At 43.5% G+C, this 21945-nt stretch overlaps 1 protein-coding gene across 3 annotated transcripts in view; it reads right to left on the bottom strand.

Moving 5' to 3' along the window:
* Window positions 1-21945, bottom strand: part of MAPK14 (mitogen-activated protein kinase 14) — an 81036-nt gene that overhangs the window by 52726 nt on the left and 6365 nt on the right. For all 3 annotated transcript variants that reach the window (XM_056132373.1, XM_056132376.1, XM_056132374.1), the window contains exon 2: window positions 4329-4458. In XM_056132373.1, coding sequence (XP_055988348.1) covers window positions 4329-4458 — 130 coding nt within the window. The remainder of the gene's footprint in view (window positions 1-4328; window positions 4459-21945) is intronic.

The raw sequence follows: 21945 nt of genomic DNA, 5'->3' as shown, positions 1-21945 counted from the left end.
CATCTGGTACAGGCTGGCTAACTCTGTTCAGAGAGTAACTCTCACAGTCACAGAGGGTACCCCCGGCTCCTAGAACCATCTGATAAATGTAAATATGACAGCCTTTATCACTCATAGAAAAAAAAAAAACTGAGCACGATCATGGTGTATGTGAAAGATCACACATTCTGGCACTTGGAAATTCAATTTGTTACCAACACTTAAATTTTTAATCGTTATTTGTGGAGTTGGGTATCATTAATGCTTTTTAGAAATGTTTAAGAGTTTCAAGATACTGCAGTTGCTGTCTTTGAAGACCCTGGGGGGCTGGTTAAAAGTTGGACGGTGGCCTAAAAGCTGTGATTAAAAAGCGGCTGAAAGACAGGGATTCCTCTTAAACTTTTCAATTACACTTAGTTGGGGGCCGAGAGATAGTATGGGAGATCAAACTCTTGTCTTGCATGAGGCTGCCATGGCCAGGGTACCCTGGTTCAAATTCCTGGCACCAATAAATGGTCCCTTGAACTTGGATCACTAGGGGCTACTCCTGATCACAACGCCAGGAACAGCTCCAGAGCACCACTGAATGAGGTCGCAAAACAATCAAAATGAAAAAAAGTTTTTAAATGGTAACAAAACTTAGTTGGAAGGCACCAGAGTCCTCTTTTCCCTTTTGAAGTCTTATACTCTTTCGAAACTAAATTGTGTCTCATTACTGGCCACCTTTCTATAAATACAGAATGGCCCCAAACCAAAAATAACCAACCCCAACTCAAGGTAAGACACATCTTAAGGTATCTCAGTACAGAAAATTAAAGCATAAAAAATAAATAAGGGTGTTTCTTACGAGTGCTAGAAAAGCCAATGCCAAATTCAGATAACACAAATAATTTTTGCCCTAAACAATGGCTTAAATGAAGAAAAGCAAAACAAAATAGGACAATGACATCTTCAAAACCCATCTATTCTTTGCTTTTGGTTTTGTTTTTCTGGGCCACAGCAGCAGTGCTCAACGCGTACTCCCGGCCCTGCACTCAGGGATCCCTCCGAGTGGGGCTGGAGAATCAGGTGGTGCCAGAGATCAAACGGAGATGGAGATCGGCTGCGTGCAAGGCAAGCGCCCTATCCACCCTACTTACTGCTCTAGCCCTAAACCCACATGTTCTTAAATAAGCAGAGGCAACATCAATGGATCCCAAGTCTCATGGAGGTGTTTCAGGGTTCCATAAACGTTTGGCTTGCATTTTATATCAAAGTATTTTTAATATTATAGAGCGATCAGTCTCTGTCACATTTATTAATGTTTATTAATGATATTCATAAATAACAGTGTACATACTGTATGACATTTAAGAACAGTACATATACTGTATTAAAATATATATTACATATTAAAATATGTACACGTGTGTGTGTGTGTGTGTGTGTGTGTGTGTGTGTGTGTGTGAGTGTATATGCAGCAGTTAAGCTGTCAGGTCAATCTTATACGGTTTATACAAACCGTAGAATCAAGTTCTTCCTGTCAGCTATTCCATATTATCTCAACTTCTCATAAACACATCAATGGTTAGGAAACATGCTGCTCTGTATTAAACTTTTTAAAAACTCAGGACTAGGGTTGGAGTGATACATAAGAGGTAGGACACTTGCCTTGCCAGTGGCTGACCCAGGTTCAACCCCTGACTCCCCATCTCATCCCCTAAGACCTTCCAGGCTGATCCCTGAGCACAAAGCCAGCAGTTAACCCTAAATACTGCTGCGTGTACCAAACAAACAAACAAACCCGTCAGGTTCACAGGAGTAATTTTGTAACTATTATTCCCAAATAAATATGCTGTCACTGGGGGGAAATCATACGGATAGTCATGGAAAATTATACCCAGAAACAGAAACCTGTGAAAAAAGTGGTTTTCTCAATGGTACAAATAAAAATGAAACAGGAGAATAAGAAAACTGCCAAATGATTACAACAGCATCCATAATCCAACTCCAAAATGAAGTCTTAGCATTCTTTAGCACTGCTCAGCGGTCACTCCTGCCATGCTCAGGGGCCTGTAGGTGTTAAAGTCTGAACCTGGGACTCCAGGCTGCACAGCATCTGCTCCAGGGCCTCTGAGCTATCTCCCGGCCCCAACATTCTGTTTACTATTTAGAATAAAGCTCTACTTAGTGATACAAAAGTATATTAAGTAAAGTGTCATTTACTGTAGGTTTGTTTTTTTTTTTTTACTATAGGGAAAAGCTTCAATTTTCTTGATTTTGGGGTCACACCCAGCTACGCTCAGGGTTTGCTCCTGGCTCTGTACTCAGCATCCCTCCTGGTGAAGCTCAGAGATCCACAAGCAATGCCAGGGATCAAAGTGGGTCAGCCACACGCAAGGCAAGCACCTTAAGCCTGTGTAATGCCTCTGCTCTGAAAAGCTTCAGTTTTCAAACAGAAAAAAAGTCTGAAGAGCCAAGTGATAGATTCATAGATTTTGAATTTTTTTTCCTTCACAGTATCAACAAGGTAAAATGACTTTAAATATTTCCACGGCCATTGCTAGGAATAGTTCTTTTTGTACAGAAATTATATGAATTCTCGGGGCCGGAATGATAGTACAGCAGGCAGAGCATGTGCCTTGCACACGGCTGACCTGGATACAAACCCTGGCATCACATATGGTCCCCCAAGCACTGCCAGGAGTAACTCCTGAATGCAGAGCCAGGAGTAACGCCTGAGCATCACTGAGTGTGACCTAAAAAGAAAAAAAATATATATATATATATAAATTCTTGAAGCTGGAAAGATGATAAAGCAAGTAAGATGCTTTCTTTGTAGAATGACAGAGTTCTCAATTCTCAAACTGATAGAAAACATTTTTTATCTTATTAATCACGGAAAGTTTAATAAGTTTCCTAAATATAATAAATTATACCTAACTTATGGGCTGGACATAGCACAGTGGGTAGGGCGTTTTTGCTTTGCACACAGCCAACCCGGGTTCGATTCCTCCACCCCTTTCGGAGAGCCCGGCAAGCTACCAAGAGTATCCCGCCCTCACGGTATAGCCTGCCAAGCTACCCGTGACATACTTAATATGCCCCCCAAAAAAACAAAACCAGTAGTCTCACAATGGAGACATTACTGGGCGCTCTAGAGCAAATCGATGAACAATGCGAGGACAGTGCTACAGTGCTACCTAACCTATATCTAATAATATTTTTTGTCTTATTTATAGGAATATTTGAATCTGGAAAATCTGCATTTGAAGGTTAAAAAAAACTACAGCATGAAATTATACATAAAATAATATCCATCCTTGATAGGACTTTTAGAGAGTAAGCCACTCTCCCTCAGATTTTTTTTTTTTTTTTTGCTTTTTGGGTCACACCCGGTGATGCACAGGGTTTACTCCTGGCTCATGCACTCAGGAACTACGCCTAGCAGTCCTTGGGGGACCATATGGGATGCTGGGAATCAAACCCGGGTCAGCCGCGTGCAAGGCAAACGCTCTACCCGCTGTGCTATCACTCCCTCAAATTTTTTGCACTGAAATAACCCTTGACAACAAAAATAGTCTCCAAACTCTGATAATATAGGCTTAAGGAAGCCAGGCTAATAAAACAAAATTCCTTTCTAACAATTTCTCTTTATTAAAATGTCTTAGGCCAAGGGTTGTAGTTCAGCAACAGAGCATTTGCCTAGCATGGCCAATCCGCACTACGATAAAACTAACCTAAAGATTCGGGTGAATTTTGTACTATACTTCGGAACATCTTTTTTCATTTAAAGTCTTCTCAATGCTACCCCTCTAGGGGCAGTACAGTGGGAATGACATTTGCCTTGCACTCGGCCTACCCGAGTTCAATCCCCAGAATTCCATATGGTCCCCCAAGCACCCCCAGGAGTAATTCCAGAGTGCAGAGCCAGGAGTAACCCCTGGGCATCGCTGGGTGTTACCCAAAAAGGAAAAAAACAACAATAGATGCTACCCCTCTAAAAGCCTCTGAAGGCAGGAGGGAAGGGGGGGGTTGATACCAAGACAAAGGTGGAGGAAAGCAGACTCTGCTATATATAGTGATGGGATGCTGTTTTCAAGAAACTCGACCTACCTATAACAGTACCACCAATCACAGTGCCTGAGATGAAACTGCTTTTTACATAAAACTAAACTAAAATCTTAGAGTACAAGTACAAGGAGAATTCCAGGAAGATGTACCAATTACATTTCAGGGCTTTCTTCAGTGACTGACAGAGGCAGGGTCCCAAGCCTGATGCATGCTAATGTGTATTTGTAGTAGTGAGAGCATTTTTTTTTTCAGTCTATAAAAGAGAAGAATCTGATCTTCCTTGAAAGACAACTTACATTTTCATGTTTCATATGTTTAAGTAACCGCAGTTCTCTGTAGGTCCTCTTGGCATGAATAATAGACTGAAACGGTCTGGAGAGCTTCTTCACTGCCACACGCAACCCAGTTTTGGTGTCAAATGCAGCACTAAGAAAAACAGAAAAAAAGAAAAATAGCCATTACTAAAAGCACTCTTTCAAAATTAGTAAGTTACTAACTGTAGTGATTTACTCATTTTGAAATATTTAAATTAAGGCTACTTTATTATTAGAAAATTTTTTAAAGTTTCAAGTTCTAATTTGTTTGATCCATCCCCCATGTCTGATTTTGTCTTCTTTACAACCCTATTTTCAAGACATTGACATAAAAATCCAAGTACCCACAAAGGTTTTGGTACCTTTTTTTTTTTTTTTTGCTTTTTGGATCACACCCAGCGATGCACTGGGGTTACTCCTGGGCTCTGCACTCAGGAATTGCTCCTGGTGGTGCTCAGGGGACCATGTGGGATGTTGGGAATCAAACCCAGGTCAGCTCAGTGCAAGGAAAATGCCCTACCTGCTGTGCTATTGCTCCAGCCCCGGTTTTTGGTATTTTTGAGAAGCTGAGTTATAGTAGGGAGCAAGTCAATACATTGTTTACAGGAATGGGAAGAACAGGCTAGTAAAATAATATCAAACAGTGATGATGCAATAACCAAACAAAATAGTGTAATAAGATAAAGAATGACACACAGTGACTGGTTAGGTAAAGTAAATTTACCAGTGGCTCTGTGTCACTGTATCCCATTACACTATTTTATTTGGTAAAGTAGATTTTACCTAGATTACCTGAGCACAGACTTTTTTTTTTTTAAGATTCAATACTGTTCTTTATCAATAAGAATATTTTCAATGACATAACTTTTTTTTTAAATTTTACTGAATCACTGTGAGATAGTTACAAGCTTTCATATTTCGGTTACAATCACACAATGATCAAACACCCATCCCTCCACCAGTGCACAGAGCACAGACTTTTAAGCTGAGACAATGGAATGAGGAGAAAACAGTAACCAATCAAGAAACAGGGAAGAGAACTTCAAGCAGAGGAAAAAAACTATTATTGACTCTTACTGTAAGAGTCTTTGCTGCACACGAACAACTGCCCTATCATACAGTAATTTTTAAAAATGCTTTGGGCCAGAGAGGTAGTACAACAGGTAAGGCATGTGCTTTGCATGCAATCAGCCTAGGTTTGACCCCCAGCAACCCATAACGTCTGAGGAGCCGCACCAGGAGTGATCCCCAAGCATGGACACAGAGCCAGGGGTAAGTTGAGCACTGCCACATGTGGTCCAAAAATCCATAACAAAACCAAAACCAAAACATAATAGTAAATTTTTTAATCCCAACTCACACATGAAGTGAATTACTGTTTCCATCCCCCTATTTACATAAAGACACCAAAACCAGGGATTAAATAACCTACAGTTACAAAGCTAGAGATGGCAGAAATGGGGGGGAGAAGGGGGTCTGGACCCAAAGCTCATGCTAGCAGCTATTTGACTAGCTGCCATCAGGAGAGTGCATGCCAACAAGAGAAAAGGAGAGGAAGCGGGAGAAAGACGGTATGTTGGAGCACAGAGCAAGGGAAGAGAAGAAAAGAATGAGGTAAGGCAGTGTCTAGATCATGTAAGACACCTGCAGCAAGACACTCGATGTGCATTTTTTTTTTATTTTTAGAGACTGGACTAATGCTATTGTGCCTCATCTTCCCATTTATCTCAGTATCTAATGGGGAGCCCGGACTTTCAGATCGATTGCCACCAAACTCTTTCTCCTGGGACTGTACTTATGCCACTCCCCCTCGCTTCTCTCAAACATTTATATTACGTCCCCGCTCAACTCCCCGTCGTGATAAGAGCCTGGAAATCAGTCACCTCTTCCACTGCTATCACTATTACCTTCAAACACTACTCGTATTTCCCCTGCCTTTGAGGGAAGTCTCCCGCTTCTGGTGTACCCGCACTCAAATATTACCGCTTCCAGACTGTAACTTTCCTGTTCGACAACCTCCCCTGCTCATGCCCATTTCTACTTCTTGGCTGCAGTGATGCACTGGAATTTTCCATCACTCACTGAAAAGTCCGCTCCCAACTCCAAGTCTCTCTCCAGTTCCAACTTGTCATCATTCTTGGCAAATCCAACATCCAGGTGGAGGGCACAGGCAACTCCTGGTCTCTGAGTTTCCTGACCTCTCCAGGAAGTCCCACCCCATCCAGTCATCTTCATGGTCACACCCAGGGTCTCTATCATCACCCCAAAACTGCTCTGCCTACAGAAATCTGAATACCAGCTCTTGGTTTCTCCATCAAAAACCTCCTGCCCCTGTGAGTTTACTTTGCGCTGACTTATACCCTGACAACAGTTACTGTTGAGCTCATCGTCCTTGTTCCTGGCTTCACCCTGTCCTGACTTCACTGCCCTTCACAGCCAACGGACACACCATTCCCTGCATCTCCCTCTCTCTAGACTTAACTCTCTCTCACCTGAGTTAAGTCTAGCTTTGGGGAATCCCAACTATTTGATGCTCCCCGTATACATGCATCGCAGAACAAACTTTGGTTCAAGGAAAAAGAATGCACCCTCAGAGAGACTGGTTTTCATCTCAATTTCTAACCTTAACCTCAAATGAGACTTTCAGTGCTGTCACTTTTTTCCTATTAAGTTCACTTTCCTACCCAAACTCGTCATTTGACGCCATGTCTTTCCTCAAGCCTCTGGTTTGCCCTAAGTGCTCTTGCCTTTATTGAGAAAATTGAAACTACCCAAAGGGAACTCCAGAGATAGATGCAACAACTCAACGGGGTGGAACATGTGCTCTGTACATGAGACACCTTACAGAGTCCCCACTAGAAATGACACTAGGAGTGAACACCAAGCACTGCAGCAGAAGTCCCAAAGCACTGCTGGGCATCCTCCTAAAAACAAAGAGTGAACTTGCAAACCCATCTTCTTTACGTCATCTCTTGCTATAACCAAGGGCATATGCTTTCTTACAAATTAAAAAAAAAAAAAATTTAAAAGGTGCTTTCCTTGCACATGGTCAACCTGGGCTCAATCCCCAAGACAACATATGGTTCCCATGCCCCAACAGTAAGCGATCCCTGAGCACAGCCAGATTTGGCCAAATGATATCCCCTCCGCCCCCCCCCCCCCGCCCCAAATGTAAAATTTCAATGAAAACTTCAGAGCACCTCCCTCATCTTTTCAAGGACTCGTTCCTTTATCCCTCCCTCTTCTGGTTTCTCCCCCATCAACTAGATCGTTCTTGTAAGCGTAATTATGCTCCAGTTATTTCCCACTTCAACCAGCAAAATTTCCCACGACACCTCTCCATCACAAGGAAAATTTCCTACTAGTACTCAGAGTACCTCCTAGATTACTTATTTATCACCTGGGAACTTATAAGAAAAGCAAATTCTCAGGGAACACCCGGCACATTCTAAATCAGAAACCATGAAGTGGGTCTAATAACCTTGTATCAAGTCCACCGCCTAATTCTAACACATACTGAGCCCTGATTACATGAGTTATGTAGGTAATTCATGTACATCTTCATGCTTGAAAAGCACAGATCGGGGGCTGGGGTGATAGCACAGAGGATAGGGCGTTTGCCTTGCACACAGCCGACCTGGTTTCGATTCCCAGCATCCCATATGGTCCCCCGAGCACTGCCAGGAGTAATTCCTGACTGCAGAGCCAGGAATAACCCGTGTATCACCAGTTGTGACCCAAAAAGAAAGAAAGAAAGAAAGAAAGAAAGAAAGAAAGAAAGAAAGAAAGGCAGGCACAGATCTGCGCCACTGGCTTGCTGCCATGACTCTCATTCTCTACAGCACCAGTGCCCTGCTGTTCTTGTGGTCACTGACGGTTTGTGCTAAGGCTGGGATGTAGTCCAGCAAGAGAGCAAAGCCTCACACATGTGAGACCCTGGGTCTGGCCCTCACCAATACCACACACACACCCAAAGACTTGTGTTGCTAAATCTAGTGGCCGCTTTTTCTGAAGCAGCAAATGGCATGATTAACCACTTCCCCTTTCTCTAAACACTCTTCCTCGTGGAGTTCACCTCAGCACATTCTACTGGTTTTCCTTGACCTCTACAATGGTGCTTTTTGTCTGCATTTCCTACGTTTTCTCTAATGAAAATCCGTGATGGAGCTCTTATGGGACAGCACAGGAACTACTTCTACTTGACCTGATGTATACCTGTAGCACTGTAGCACTGTCCTCCCGTTGTTCATCAATTTGCTTGAGCGGGCACCAGTAACATCTCACAACAAATTGTGAGACTTGTTGTTACTGTTTTTGGCACACTGAATACGTCACGAGGAGCTTGCCTGGCTTTGCCGTGCGGGCGAGATACTCTCAGTAGTTTGCCGGGCTACAACTGTAAATTAGATGCCACCTATAAATCAAAACTAGGTTCCTCGTTGAAATAGCTTCTCTAAGTCTAAATGCTCACCTGACAACACCATGTGAAAAACACTTAAGCCTCTGAAGCTTAGGAGGTTCCAAGCACCAAGAACTCTAGTACTCTAGTATTCCTCTTCCAGTCTTAACTGTATTAATATGCTCGTCACAAACATCCAATACAATCTCTTCAAGATATATTGGAGCACACTACCCCTATTTCAATTTCCTTGACCAAACAAGATAAAAAGCAAATTTCTTATCACAGCCAACAAGACTCAAGGGACCTAATGAGCAACGGCTACCGTCTCCTGTCCCTGTGATACTCCTTCCTTCCCTTCAGGCAGGCACGTCGCAAACGCTGCTGATCCTTTCAGTTCCTTCAACTCTTCAAACAGGCTGTTCCTGGTTTCTGAAATGCAATTCGTTCCATCCCCCATGTTCCCTTTCTCGTGTGCACACGCAAGCATGCACACAAATGCACACCCACAGCACTGCGCCTCCATTCCATCCCACGGCTTATCCTTAAAGCACTGGCTTAAGGACACATCTCTGTGTGTCTGGAAGGTCTCAAGAAGTTAGTCTCAGTCACACTCTCATTTCCCTGCTGCTAATCCCAAGTAGGGAACTGGGGGATTGTCTCTCTTCCACTCGCCTTGTTTCTACAAACCATTCTTTCCCAAGGTGGGGATACTGCACCCCCCCCCCCACAGGGGTGCTGGAAAACAGGGGGATAGGTACAACGGGGAGTGCCTGTTATTTTCATTTAAAGAAGGTAGACTTGGGGGAGGGGAGCGGCAGGCTGAGTGGCTTTTTCTTTTTTCTGAAAAGAAATTGGCAGTCAGTAAGTTTGGAAGCCACCACTATGATTCCATCAAATGATGACTTCCGAATGCCCAGCGGGGAAGAGCATGTGTCAGATGCCCGGCGCTGGCCCCACGTGCCAAGCACAGCCCTGACGAGTCTGATACCTGGGAACTCCCAGATCTCTGGCACGCAATGAGATGTAGGTGAGTGGCACACCTGAAAGTGTGCGACCCACAGCAAACACGATGGCCACAGATGTGCGAGCACTACACGGAGGCACCAACCTCCGGCAAGCACATGGCGAGCCCTGCAGTGACCCTAGTGAGCCAGAGAGCCAGAACATGCTTGAGTCCACACTGAAATAATGAGTGTGACCCCCCCAACCCGGAAGCACTTTCACAAGCACTACAACAAACCTTTGAACCACCTCCCACTCCCCCACGCCCTGAGTGCTGTGGTCCCCAGTCATGGCATCAAGAGTGACAGAAGGGGGGGTGGGGTGTAACTGCCTGACTTGAGGTAAATGGATAGCCCTCACTGGGGAACCACGAAGCATCCCCTTCCTCTCCTCTCCTCTGCCAGTCTCAGCCCTCTCTCTCTACTCCTCCCAGCACACCTATGGGGACCCAACAGTGGCTGAGGGACTGCGGGGGGAGGGTGGAGAAGCCCACTCAGAGTGTCCCTTTGCCCCATTCTCCATTAGTAAAGCACACATGTTTATCTATATTTGACTGGATTCTATTGCCCCTGTGTCTATTTGATGAAAAGCAGGCGTGGATTAATGAGTGCCCGACAGACCCCAATAATCACCATTTATTGTAAGGTTTATTTACCATCCAGCAGAGCAGTAAATAGCACGGGCTGAGGCTTTGCCATCTGGTTATCTGTCTCTGGGTTTTAGTTCCAGTTCTGCCACGTAATAGCAATATAACCTTGAGGAAGTTAATTAAACTCTCTTAGCCCCATCTATAAAACCAAGGTATTGTTTATCATCTCACCTGCATGTTGTTTGTTAACAACAAATGTAATTTTTGTCCTGGGTTTAGCAAAGGCCTGACCCATGACACAGCTCAAATCTCAGAAACAGTAATGTCTGGATTTCAAATCATTGCAAGCATCTTGAGGGCAGAAAGTAATTTCCATGTAATTCATTGTTGGATTACAGAGTACGTGGCAATAATGTATGGTGCACTGCTACAGCCTTTAACAAAAAGTATAGAAATGTATTTTATAATGTTACCTTGAATATGAAAGAAAAAGCCTCGCTCTCACTTTTGATCAATTTAATATGCCTAGCAAGGCCCTCCCGTTGATCGTCGATTTGCTCGAGCGGGCCCAGTAACGTCTCCATTGGAGACTTTGTTGTTACTGTGTCTGGCATATCGAATACTCTCGGTAGCTTGCCGGGCTCTCCGAGAAGGGCGGAGGAATCGAACTCGGGTCGGCCATGTTGGCTGCTTGTAAGGCGAACGCCCTACCTGCTGTGCTATCGCTCCAGCCACAGTAATAACAAAGTCTCCGATGGAGACGTTACTGGGCCCGCTTGAGCAAATCGATGCCTAGCAAGAAATCAGTATTAATGCTAAAAAGCATATTTATTAAGTGCTTGCTGTGAGGTACTGCTTTATGATCTTCACATGCATGAACATCTTCAATGACCAGTATCATGACAAGATATTCCAATTATTCTTCTCGTTTTACAGACGAGAGAACTGAGGCACAAAGAAGTTAAGTGATGTGCCTACACTACAGGGAGAAAAGAGCAGAGACAGGATTCAAATCAAACGTACCGTGTTTCAAGCATTAATATACTATTAATCACCATATCATAATGAAAAAACAAGCTCAGTTTGGCTGTTTAGTACTTTTAAGATATATTTTAATTGGACAATTTGTTTCTTTTCTAAAAATGTTTCCTATGAAAAACATTTCCTAAGGAAAATTTTTTCCTGAAGTCTTAAACTCGAATACTATTAACGAAAAGTAATTCAAGGGGCCAGAGGGATAGGGCAGCAAGGGGGCTTGCCCGGAATGCAGCCAACGTGGGCTCGGTCTCTTGAGCACCACCAGCAGTTAAAAAAAGAGAGAAAGCAAGAGAGTAAGAGCGAGAGCTTACGCACGCGAGAGAGGACAAGAAGTTTTTCATAGCACAGCACTGTCTGGGCCAGACAGAGAGAAAGCTCAACGAAGTGGAGCATAAGCTCTGCATGCAGGACATCCGACTTTGGTCCTCAACACCAGAGCACTACAAATTAGGAACGACTCTTGAGTATCACCAGATACAGCCCTCCAAAACCAAAAACAAAATCGAAAGAACTTTCACTCTATATAACACATTATTAAGGAGAATTCTTATTTCCTAAAATTCTACCACTCATGACTCTGAAATCTAAAATGTAAGAGTCAATGTCCCATCTCATAAATACAAAACAAAGAAATCAGTTCCTCAATATTACAAGAATATCTTCTTCACGGGTTCCTCTTTGCGAACACAGTACTGATACCCGAGAACTCACCATTCCCCTGGGATGATGAACCACGAGAACAACGCGTGTTCAATCAGAATGGACAGCTGACTACTCACCAAAATGTCAGGTTAGGGGCCGGAAAGATAGGAGAGGAGAGGAGGTTAAGTACTTCCTCGCACACAATCTGGGTTCAGTTCCCGATACAGCCACAACTGATCCCTGAGAGCACAGTTGGGTGCAACTCAAAAGCAATTTTTTGAAAGTTATGTTTAAAAAATATATAATTGTGGTTTTTTTAACTCACATAAACATTAACTGAAATTGCGAGGGTGGGGTGATGCATCCTTCGCACACGGGAGCCCCCGGTACCACATGGTACCCAGAGTACCACCAGGGCTGACCCCCCAGGAACCAAGTGTGGAGAAGTCCATGACCATTGCCAGGTGTGACCCCAAAACAAAACAACAAGAACAAAAACCTACTCCCCCAAATTATCATTAATTGAATATTTTAAAACTGGGTTCCGGGCACAGGAAGTGGGTAGGTGCGGGGGAGGAAACGGGGTTCAGAACAAAGATTTCATTGCAGCATATTTTTAACCCAAAACTACCACCTTAATGTCCTATAAAAGGGGAGAGTTTTGAGTAATAGTGCATTCTCAAATACCAAAATAATATTTCTAGCTGTCAGTATTTTTGCCTGCTAACAGGCACGTGTTACATTACTGATGAGAAAAAGAACAAGTTTCTGTAATAAATGATACTATAAGGGTAAGGGGTGGAACATGAAGGCTCATACGTATGTCTGTACACACATATACAGAAGAAACAGCAAAACTATTCTTTTAACATGTTTGCTTTTTGTATTTCTCTCTATCCTCTAATTTTTCAGTTAATATTTTTAATAAGGTCATTTGTAAATTTGTAAATGGTCGGCAACTACACCACCTCCGCTTTGCTGATGGCATCGTTCTAATAACACCAAACATCAGCCAAGTGGCACAAATGCTGACCGCAAGTGTGGAAAGGTCGGATTACAGCTGAATCTCACAAAGACAATGTTCATGAGAAACAGTCTTGTTCCTGACGTTCCATTCACTCTCAACGGAATGACCATCTCCAAATGCAACAGTTATGTGTACCTAGGTCGAGAAGTCAACATGACGAATGACCTGACACCTGAGTTGCGCAGGAAGAAGAGAGTGGCTTGGAACACCTTCAAGAGCATTGAAGAAATAGCTAAGAGGACGAAGAACCTCCAGCTCCGAGCACATCTCTTCGATTCCACTGTTCTTCCTGCATTAATATAGGCCTCAGACACCTGGGCCCTACGAAAATAGGATGAGAATGCTATTCGGGTCTCCCAAAGAGGAATAGAAAGAGCTATGCTTGGAGTATCAAGCTTCACTCAAATGAGAGAAAAAACGCTCAAGAATCAGGGACGCTGTCTTGTTTGCCAAGGCATCGAAAATCAGATGGGCTGGACACGTAATGAGATTTAGAGACAACCGCTGGACTAGAGCCATTACCGACTGGATTCCACGGGACGTCAAAAGATCACGTGGACGCCCACCTACGAGATGGTCAGACTTCTTCGTCAAGACCCTGAACGATCGGTTTCAGGCTCTTCATGTTCCTAAAATGAGCAGATGTCACTGGGCTATGCTAGCAACCAACAGGGATGAATTGAGACGTTACTGGCGCCCGCTCGAGCAAATTGATGAATAACGGGTTATCAAGTGATCAAGTGATCATTTGTAAAATTTAAAGCACAAGAAGTACCTTAAAAAAGAGATATTCTTTCTTACTTTAATACAAGTATAATACTTCTACATCTTTTAAAATTATGTTTACATGACTATACCCACAGTATATAAATTTGTATCCTCCATCCCTCTAAGCAGTAAGCATTTTCAATTTGCTAAACAATCTGTAGCACTGTAGCACTATCCTCCATTGTTCATCGATTAGCTCAAGCAGGCCCAGTAACATCTCCATCATGAGACTTGTTACTGCGTTTGGCATACTGAATACGTTACAGGTAGCTTGCCAGGCTTTTCCATGCAGGCGAGATACTCTCCATAGCTTGCCAGGCTCTCCCACAATCTACTCAAATCGTTCTTTTACTGAAGGGCCATTTCACTCAATCACACATTCAAATGATATGCCTGTAATAATTAACATCTTAATTTGTGTTGCTTTTCCCATAGCTGTGTGACCTCCTTAGAACAGATTAATAATTTTTACTTCAGAAGACATCCACTCCCACTTTTAAAAACACAGTTTACTTTAAAAAGAGAAACAAAGATTGGATCAATAATACGGGGGGGGGGGGGGGGGCGGCGCTGGAGCGATAGCACAACCAGTAGGGCATTTGCCTTGTACGCAGCTGACCCGGGTTCAATTCCCAGCATCCCATATGGTCCCCCGAGCACCGCCAGGAGTAATTCCTGAATGCAGAGCCAGGAGTAATCCCTGAGCATCGCCAGGTGTGACCCCCCCCCCAAAAAAAAAAACAGTGGGTAGAGTGCATGCCTTGGGCATGGCAGACCCAGATTCAATTCCCAGCACCCCATAAGGTCTTCCAAGCCTACCGGAAGTGATCCCTGAGTGCAGACAGGAGTAAGCCTTGGGCCAGGTGTGGTCCAAAAACCAAAATGAAAAGAAGAAAAAGAAACAGGAATTATTCAAAAACACGGCTCTCTACTTTATCTAGGAAGTGAGTCCCTACAGCAGAAACTGCTGAAGCGAGTAATATAGCTCCATGCCCTCCCCTAGCTCTGTAAGCATATAACTGCTGTTTCTACAACTTACCAAAGCAGTATCTGGAGAAAATGAAAATATTTCAACCTACAATGAGTATTTTGATTTCCAAAAGCAGAAAACCCTAAAAAAAATTAAGACAACCTAATATGTCATAAAAACCAATCAAAGACTCAAAAGGATAAAAATTTAAATTCAATGAGTACCTGAGTGCTGAAAAAAAAATTATTTTTTCAGAGTTTCTCTGCTCCTCTTGGGAGAGCCTGGCAAGCTCCCGATAACGTATTCGATATGCCAAAAACTGTAACAAGTCTCACAATGGAGACGTTATTGGTGCCCGCTCAAGCAAATCAGTGAACAACGGAGGGACAGCGCTAGGTATACAGTTTGTGAACTGTTTGATTTAAATTCTTTTTTTTGCTTTTTGGGTCCCACCCGGTGATGCACAGGTGTGCATCAGATGCAATTCCTGGCTCTGCACTCGGGAATTACCCCTGGCTGTGCTCAGGGAACCATAGGGGATGCTGGGAATCGAGTCCACGTCGGCCGTGTGCAAGGCGCCCTACCCGCTGTGCCATTGCTCCAGCCTTTGATTTAAATTCTTACGTTAACTTTGTGAGATATACTGACTTTCAAACAAACCAACTAATAAATGACCAGAAACACTGACACCTTGCCCAGTGTCATATGACTAGCAGATAACTAGTAGATAACCTGGGATTCAAACCCAGGTCTGTGTAGTTTCAATCCATCCTTCTTATTCCGGCATGCCATACTGCTAGGGATACGGACAACAACAGGACTCATCACTGGCTTTGCCTCTATTGTACTGATTCACTTCCTACTACTGCCAGTTGGGGAGATTCCTCTTAATTATGTATTTTTAAATTATAGCTACAAATCAAATCTTGTTTTTGTGAACATCATCGTAAAGTGGAATTATCTTTACAATGATCAAGTTCTCTAAACTAAAATCCAGGATACATTGCTTCATAAAGTTTCTGCCTCCTGACTGCAAATTCATATGCATACTTCCAAAATTACAATATTAACGCACATTCTACAAAATCATAAATCATGACAAAAATCAGATAAAATAATTAAATATGGTTTAAAAATACAGGAAGAAATAAAATTAAGTAAAGGCAAGTATAACGACACTGTTACTCATCTACCTGGGTCAATCCAGAGCCTAACATACAATAATATTCATTTAAAGCTGAATGCTTTGTTATATAGTCACACTGGTCTCCTCCCACTGGTTAAAAAAAACTAGCTTACTACATTCCCCCATTTCCGAATATATAATTTAAGTTTCTAAACTTATGGATATATGCTCTCCTTTATTCCACAATAATTTAAAGCAGCCTGAAACTATATATAAACAAATTGATAAAAAAGCAAGTGAGCAAATGGAAAATAAGTGAATTAGACATTTTGTGGGCAAAGCATACAGATGGTATTATGAGGTGTTTTCTAAATACCAGTAAAGGAGGGTGGGGGGAGAAAAAAAAAAGAACACAACCAGTTAGAAGTCACAGGGGCCATATTATAAAAACCAACCAGGTACCCGAGAACTAAAGAAGGCATAATTAATCCCTCAATAAAACCAGAGAAAAGTTCCTCCTGTATGTTTACCAAGGAGACACTGTATAATGTGGTTTAAATGCCCTAATCAACATCCTTACACAAATATAATAGTGGGTTTCAGATGGGTCTTTCCCTATAGCATCTATCATGGAGGAATGCTGCCATAAAGCCAAAACAGGCCTAGGGGTACAGCTCAGTGATAAAGCACCTTGCATGTATGTGTGAGGCCCAGGGATCAGTTCACCCTCTCCCTCAACCCCCTGCAACACACACACCACACACACACACACACACACACACACACACACACACACAACTAATCATATACGGCCAGACACAGGGGGAAAATACCACAACATGTCTTAATCTAAGAGGAAATCTTAAGTGCTGAGAGTAATAAATAAAAAGCTACATTCATTCCTCAGACAATCCTCATGGATGCTGACATTAACCAAGTTACTGGCAGAAGCTGAGACTCAGGCTCTCGGAGTTTACGCTACGGGACTGGCACTGGCTAGCTGACTTTCTGTGCCACAAAAAGGAGGCGCAGTAAGCATTGAACAGCCAGTGGCAGAGAGAGAGGGAACTTCTCAAGAAAGGTGGAGTGCTGTGTAAACAGGAGTAATGACAACATCCAGAGAGCAGGAGAGTACAGAGGAAGGCATGAGATTTTCTTCAAAAGATATCTGGGATTTCCCAGATAAGAAATCACCTGGCAAGTCTCTGAGTACTTTGAAGTGATTTTTACCATTCTTTCAATGGTAATGAAATAGAACAGACAATTTTTTTAATCCCCCTATAAAGCTAATAAAAAAAATGATTCAAAAGGGAAACACAATCTCACTTATCTTTAAAAGTAAAATGGGGGGCTGGAGTGACAGCACAATGAGTAGGGCATTTGCCTTGTACACGACCGACCTGGGTTCGATTCCCAGCATCCGACACGGTCCCCCAAGCACCACCAGGAGTAATTCCTGAGTGCATGAGCCAGGAGTAACCCCTATGCAATGCTGGGTGTGACCCAAAAAGTGAAAGAAAAAAATGGAAATTTATATTGAAATCTGTTACACTAACGAATTCTAATACAGTGAATTCATTAAAATGTATAAAGCACTATAGCACTGTCCTCCCATTGTTCATCAATTTGCTCGAACGGGCACCAGTAATGTCTTCATTGGGAGACTTGTTACTGTTTCTGGCATATCAAATACGCCACAGGGAGCTTGCCAGGCTTTGCTGTGCGGGTGGGATACTCTGGGTAGCTTGCCGGGCTCTCCGAGGGACGGAGGAATCGAACGCGGGTCGGCCACGTACAAGGCCTGACCCGCTGTGCTATATCGTTCCAGCTCCAGAAAAAAAATTTGTAAAGATGTGGCATCTTTACATATGATACGGCTCACCTCTGGGTCTGGGCAGTATCACCCACACAGAACTATTTAGGCATGTAAATTGAATTCATTTCTAGGTGGGAATTCCATATTTGAAATCATTCTCAAGTTTGTAGAAAAATAATCAAGGGGAAGCAAAAAAAAGCAAAAAACATTACATTTCAATATACCTGGAACTCAAAGGATTAAACGTTATTAAGCTTAAGTTTAGAAATGAGAAACTGAATATACAATCTAGGAACAAGGCCACTATTAGGAGCGTCTCGACAACAAATTCAAAAAGAACATAAATGCACAGAGAGACATGGGACTTTAAGGTTCTGCAGATGAAAGATTAAAGTTGTTCTCTCTAGTTTTCTTCTTCTTTCTTTTTTAACTAAGGGCCAATCAATCTAAACACACAGTCCCATAAAGAGTTCTCAGCCAAGGGTAATTTTGCACCCAGGGGATGTGAAGCAAACATCCAGAGGCATTTTTTTGTTGTCACACCAGGGGCTGCTGCTGAGAGGGCACAGGAGTTCTGCTCAACATCCTTACACAAGGATAGCGCCGTAACAAAAATTTCTCCCACCCAACACGTCTATAAGTCACGTTACCCTTGCTGATGCTGTATTTGGGATGTAAATAGTTCAGCAGATGCTCAAACTGCTCTCCGAATTTATTGGGCGTTTGCTCACTTTCTCCTCAAGATTAGTTCATTTGTTCAGACTGCTCATTTCAAAGCAGATTGTTCAAGACATAGGACACAGGACAGTAAACTAGAAATCAGAAAGTTATACAAGGCAGACATACTATCAAAGAGGAAAGTTAGTGGAAGTATATCACAGTAGGTACTAACACTAATATCACACTCCAATTTAATCATTAGACAGAGATGTTTCCTAAGTCTCAGGGGGTGGGGCTCCTACACAGTGCTCAGAGAGCCCAGACATCACTTGGCCTACCCAATTCAATGGTCGGGTGATACTATCCAGACCCAGAGGTGCTCAGAGTCACCAGGGCACACTCAGTGGTACTCAGGGGCCTTCACGGCTACACCTGGTGCTCAGAGGATAAAACTGCCTGGGATCCAATTCTAAACATCACACATGCTCCAGTCCTTTGCGCTGTCTGCTAGGCCCCCTGTTTTATTATGCCAAATGAGAAAGATAAGGTTTTCACCAGCACATAAGGGACTGAAGGAAAAAACACGCAATTTGAAAATCTATATTCGAAAAGGTTCATGCTCTCTACTGCCCTAGATAAAGAACTTTACAGAAGAGGGAGCTACAGAGAATAGAAAGAAAAAGGCAACTGGGATTGGAGCTATAATAGAACAGGGAGGGCACTTGCCTTGCATGCAGCCAACCCAGGTTTGACCCTCCAGCATCCCACAGGATCCCCTTAGCCCCTGACAGAGGGATCCCTGAGTTCAGAGCCAGGAGTAACTCTTGAGCATTGCCTGGTGTGGCAAAAAAAAATAAATAAATAAATAAGGCAATTATTTTCAGAGAACTTACATGTCTATTATAGGAATAAGGCAATACAATAAAGCCAAGTTCAATATACCCTCCCAAGCCAGCCGGCAAGTAGTCACCAGGCAGACTAGGCAGAGCTGGAGGCATTTCGTTTGTAGGTGGAAAAACTGTCTTGGCAGAGACACAACCCCAAGAGGACGTAGAGGAATGGGACAAAGGTCTAGGGGACCTTCCTTCCCCTAAAGGAGCCTCCCTGGGCCTTCTCAAGCCTGCAGCAGATCAAAAGAAGTTCTGAACGTTTGTGGGCACATTGATGTCACCACTTTCTAGATCTGAATCATCACATATTTTCCGACACTGATTTCTAACACACAGCCTTGCAGAGTGTTGCCCTAGATATAAAAAGTGATTCGTGTGCCACTAGACTCAAGAGAATCTGAATGATGACGTCAGGGACTGGGCAGACAGCTCTGGCGAGAGAAGATGAGCCTAGGATGCGCAATGGCCTGAGTTTGATCCCCAGTGCCATACGCCCCACCTCCACCCCAAAGCATGTAGCCCTGGAACCCCTCTGCCAGGAGGATTCCAAGACCCCAAGCACTGCCAGGTGCAGCCTCTATTAAAAAAAGTAATAATAATAATAATAATAATAACAACTAAGGGTCAGGGAGATGGAATAAAGGGCTGGAGCACACAATCAGGAAGGAGCTTGAGGTTCAATCCCCAGCACCACATGGCTCCCTAAAAAACACTAGGTGTTGCCCCTCAAAACAAACTCATTTCATTAAAGGAAGCTCCCGAATTATAATGGCAGATTCCGAATGGCAACTAACAGGAAAGCTACAGTCTTCCAAAGCAATCTCAAAGAAGCAGAAAAACCTCCCTTCTAGATTAGCATTTTTTTCAAAGGTAGGGACTCATTCTTTTTCCAATTTTATTTTTTGTTTGTTTTGGCTTCTGGGCCAAACCCTATAATTAGCTCAGGGGTTACTCCTGGCTCTGCGCTCAGGAATTACTCCTGGCAGTGCTCAGAAGACTATATGAGATGCCAGGGCATAGAACCCGAGTCAGCTGCATACAAGGCAAATGCCCCAACCACCATACTATTACTCCAGCCCTCTTCCGCCACCCCCCATCTTTATAAATACCAAATGCAGTGCCTCGCGCTGGTAACACTGAATTCAAGGAAACAAAAACACAATTGCGGTGCTCCCTCAGCCCAGTCCTTGGCCACGTACTGTGGCCGTGTGACACGGGCACTCAGGAACATGAGCTGGGAAAACCCACCAGAGCCTATCTGTGAGCAGATGACAGGGTGGGAAGGCAAACCACACCCCTCCCTCAAGTCAAGGCCCCATGGGCTTCACGTGAAGCACAAGAGCTAAGGGGAGAAAGTTCCGAGACAAACAAGCGTTCTGCAACAACAATCGTTCAAAGCGACAGGAACCAACATGTTCAGGGTCCCAAGTTGTTCCAGTCTGCAGGTCCTAGACAAAACAAACATTTGTTCTATTACCTTTTTGCTCTGTTGCCATGGGAATCTGCGTTGCGGACACTAATTTTCAGCAACCAGTGGGGCAGTGAAAGGGGAATAGTCTGCATGAAAAACAAGGAAGGCGGGGCTGAAGCAATAGCACAGCAGGTAGGGCGTTTGCCTTGCACTTGGCCGGCCAACCCGGGTTCGATTCCCAGCATCCCATATGGTCCCCGGAGCACCACCAGGAGTAATTCCTGAGTGCAGGGCCAGGAGCAACCTGTGCATTGCCAGGTATGACCCAAAAAGGAAAAAAAAAACAAGAAAGGCTTTTATCTGTGAAGGGAGGGAAGGCAGTATCCTCAGAGGTCTTCTATGTATGGAATCTCTCAATCTTTAAGACTTGTCCAAGTTAATGGAGAAGTTCATAGAGCCTCAGATGTAGAAAAGAATGATATCCATCTATTACTAAAATTATTGGAATGGGGGGGGAGTGAAGGAACATAAAGTAGACACAGGGCCAAATAAAAGAAATCATAAAGGAAGGTAAAAATGACTTAAAATTTGAGCCAATGAAAAGAAAAACCTTAGAAGCCCAAAGAAGTTAAAAGACATTCAACCTTCGAACAAGCTAATCTCCTTTTGTCAACAGAAGTCTAAAAACTAATCTCTTTATTCCTTTCCTTTTGGCAACAGAAACCTGAAAAAAATGGAAGTAAGCACAAGTTATTTCAAGAACTGAAGTGAGGGCTGGCATGACAGTACGCCAGGTAGGACGCTGGCCTTGCATGTGGCCAACCCAGGGTCATTCCCAGGCACCCCAGACGGACCCTGCAGGTCTCACCAGGAGTGATTTTTGACTACAGAGCCAGGAGTAAGCCCTGGGCACAGTTGGATAGGCCCCCAAAACAAAAATAAATAAATCGCTGAACACTAAATTGCCACGGTCACAGCGACCTACCCAGTCTGCCCTGCTGAACAGGACACGTACCAGGCCTCCCTCTTCCTGGCCTCATTCTCCGCATGCACGGGCCATCGGACATATTGCAAGTTGTCATTATCATCTACTTCCATCCTCCTTAGAATACAGTTTGACGGCCAAATTTTGGGGTCTATTTTATTTATACTCCTACAGGAAGACCAGACGTAGCAGTTATGCAGTAACATAGAGCCCCGTCCTCAGGACCCACGTGACCTCCTACTCCTCCCACTCTGATATCACAATCCTGTATCC

Source organism: Sorex fumeus, unplaced genomic scaffold, assembly GCF_029834395.1.
Source record: "Sorex fumeus unplaced genomic scaffold, SorFum_2.1 ptg000094l, whole genome shotgun sequence".
In the NCBI taxonomy this organism is placed as follows: domain Eukaryota; kingdom Metazoa; phylum Chordata; class Mammalia; order Eulipotyphla; family Soricidae; genus Sorex; species Sorex fumeus.
This window is presented reverse-complemented; position numbering and strand designations above follow the sequence as displayed.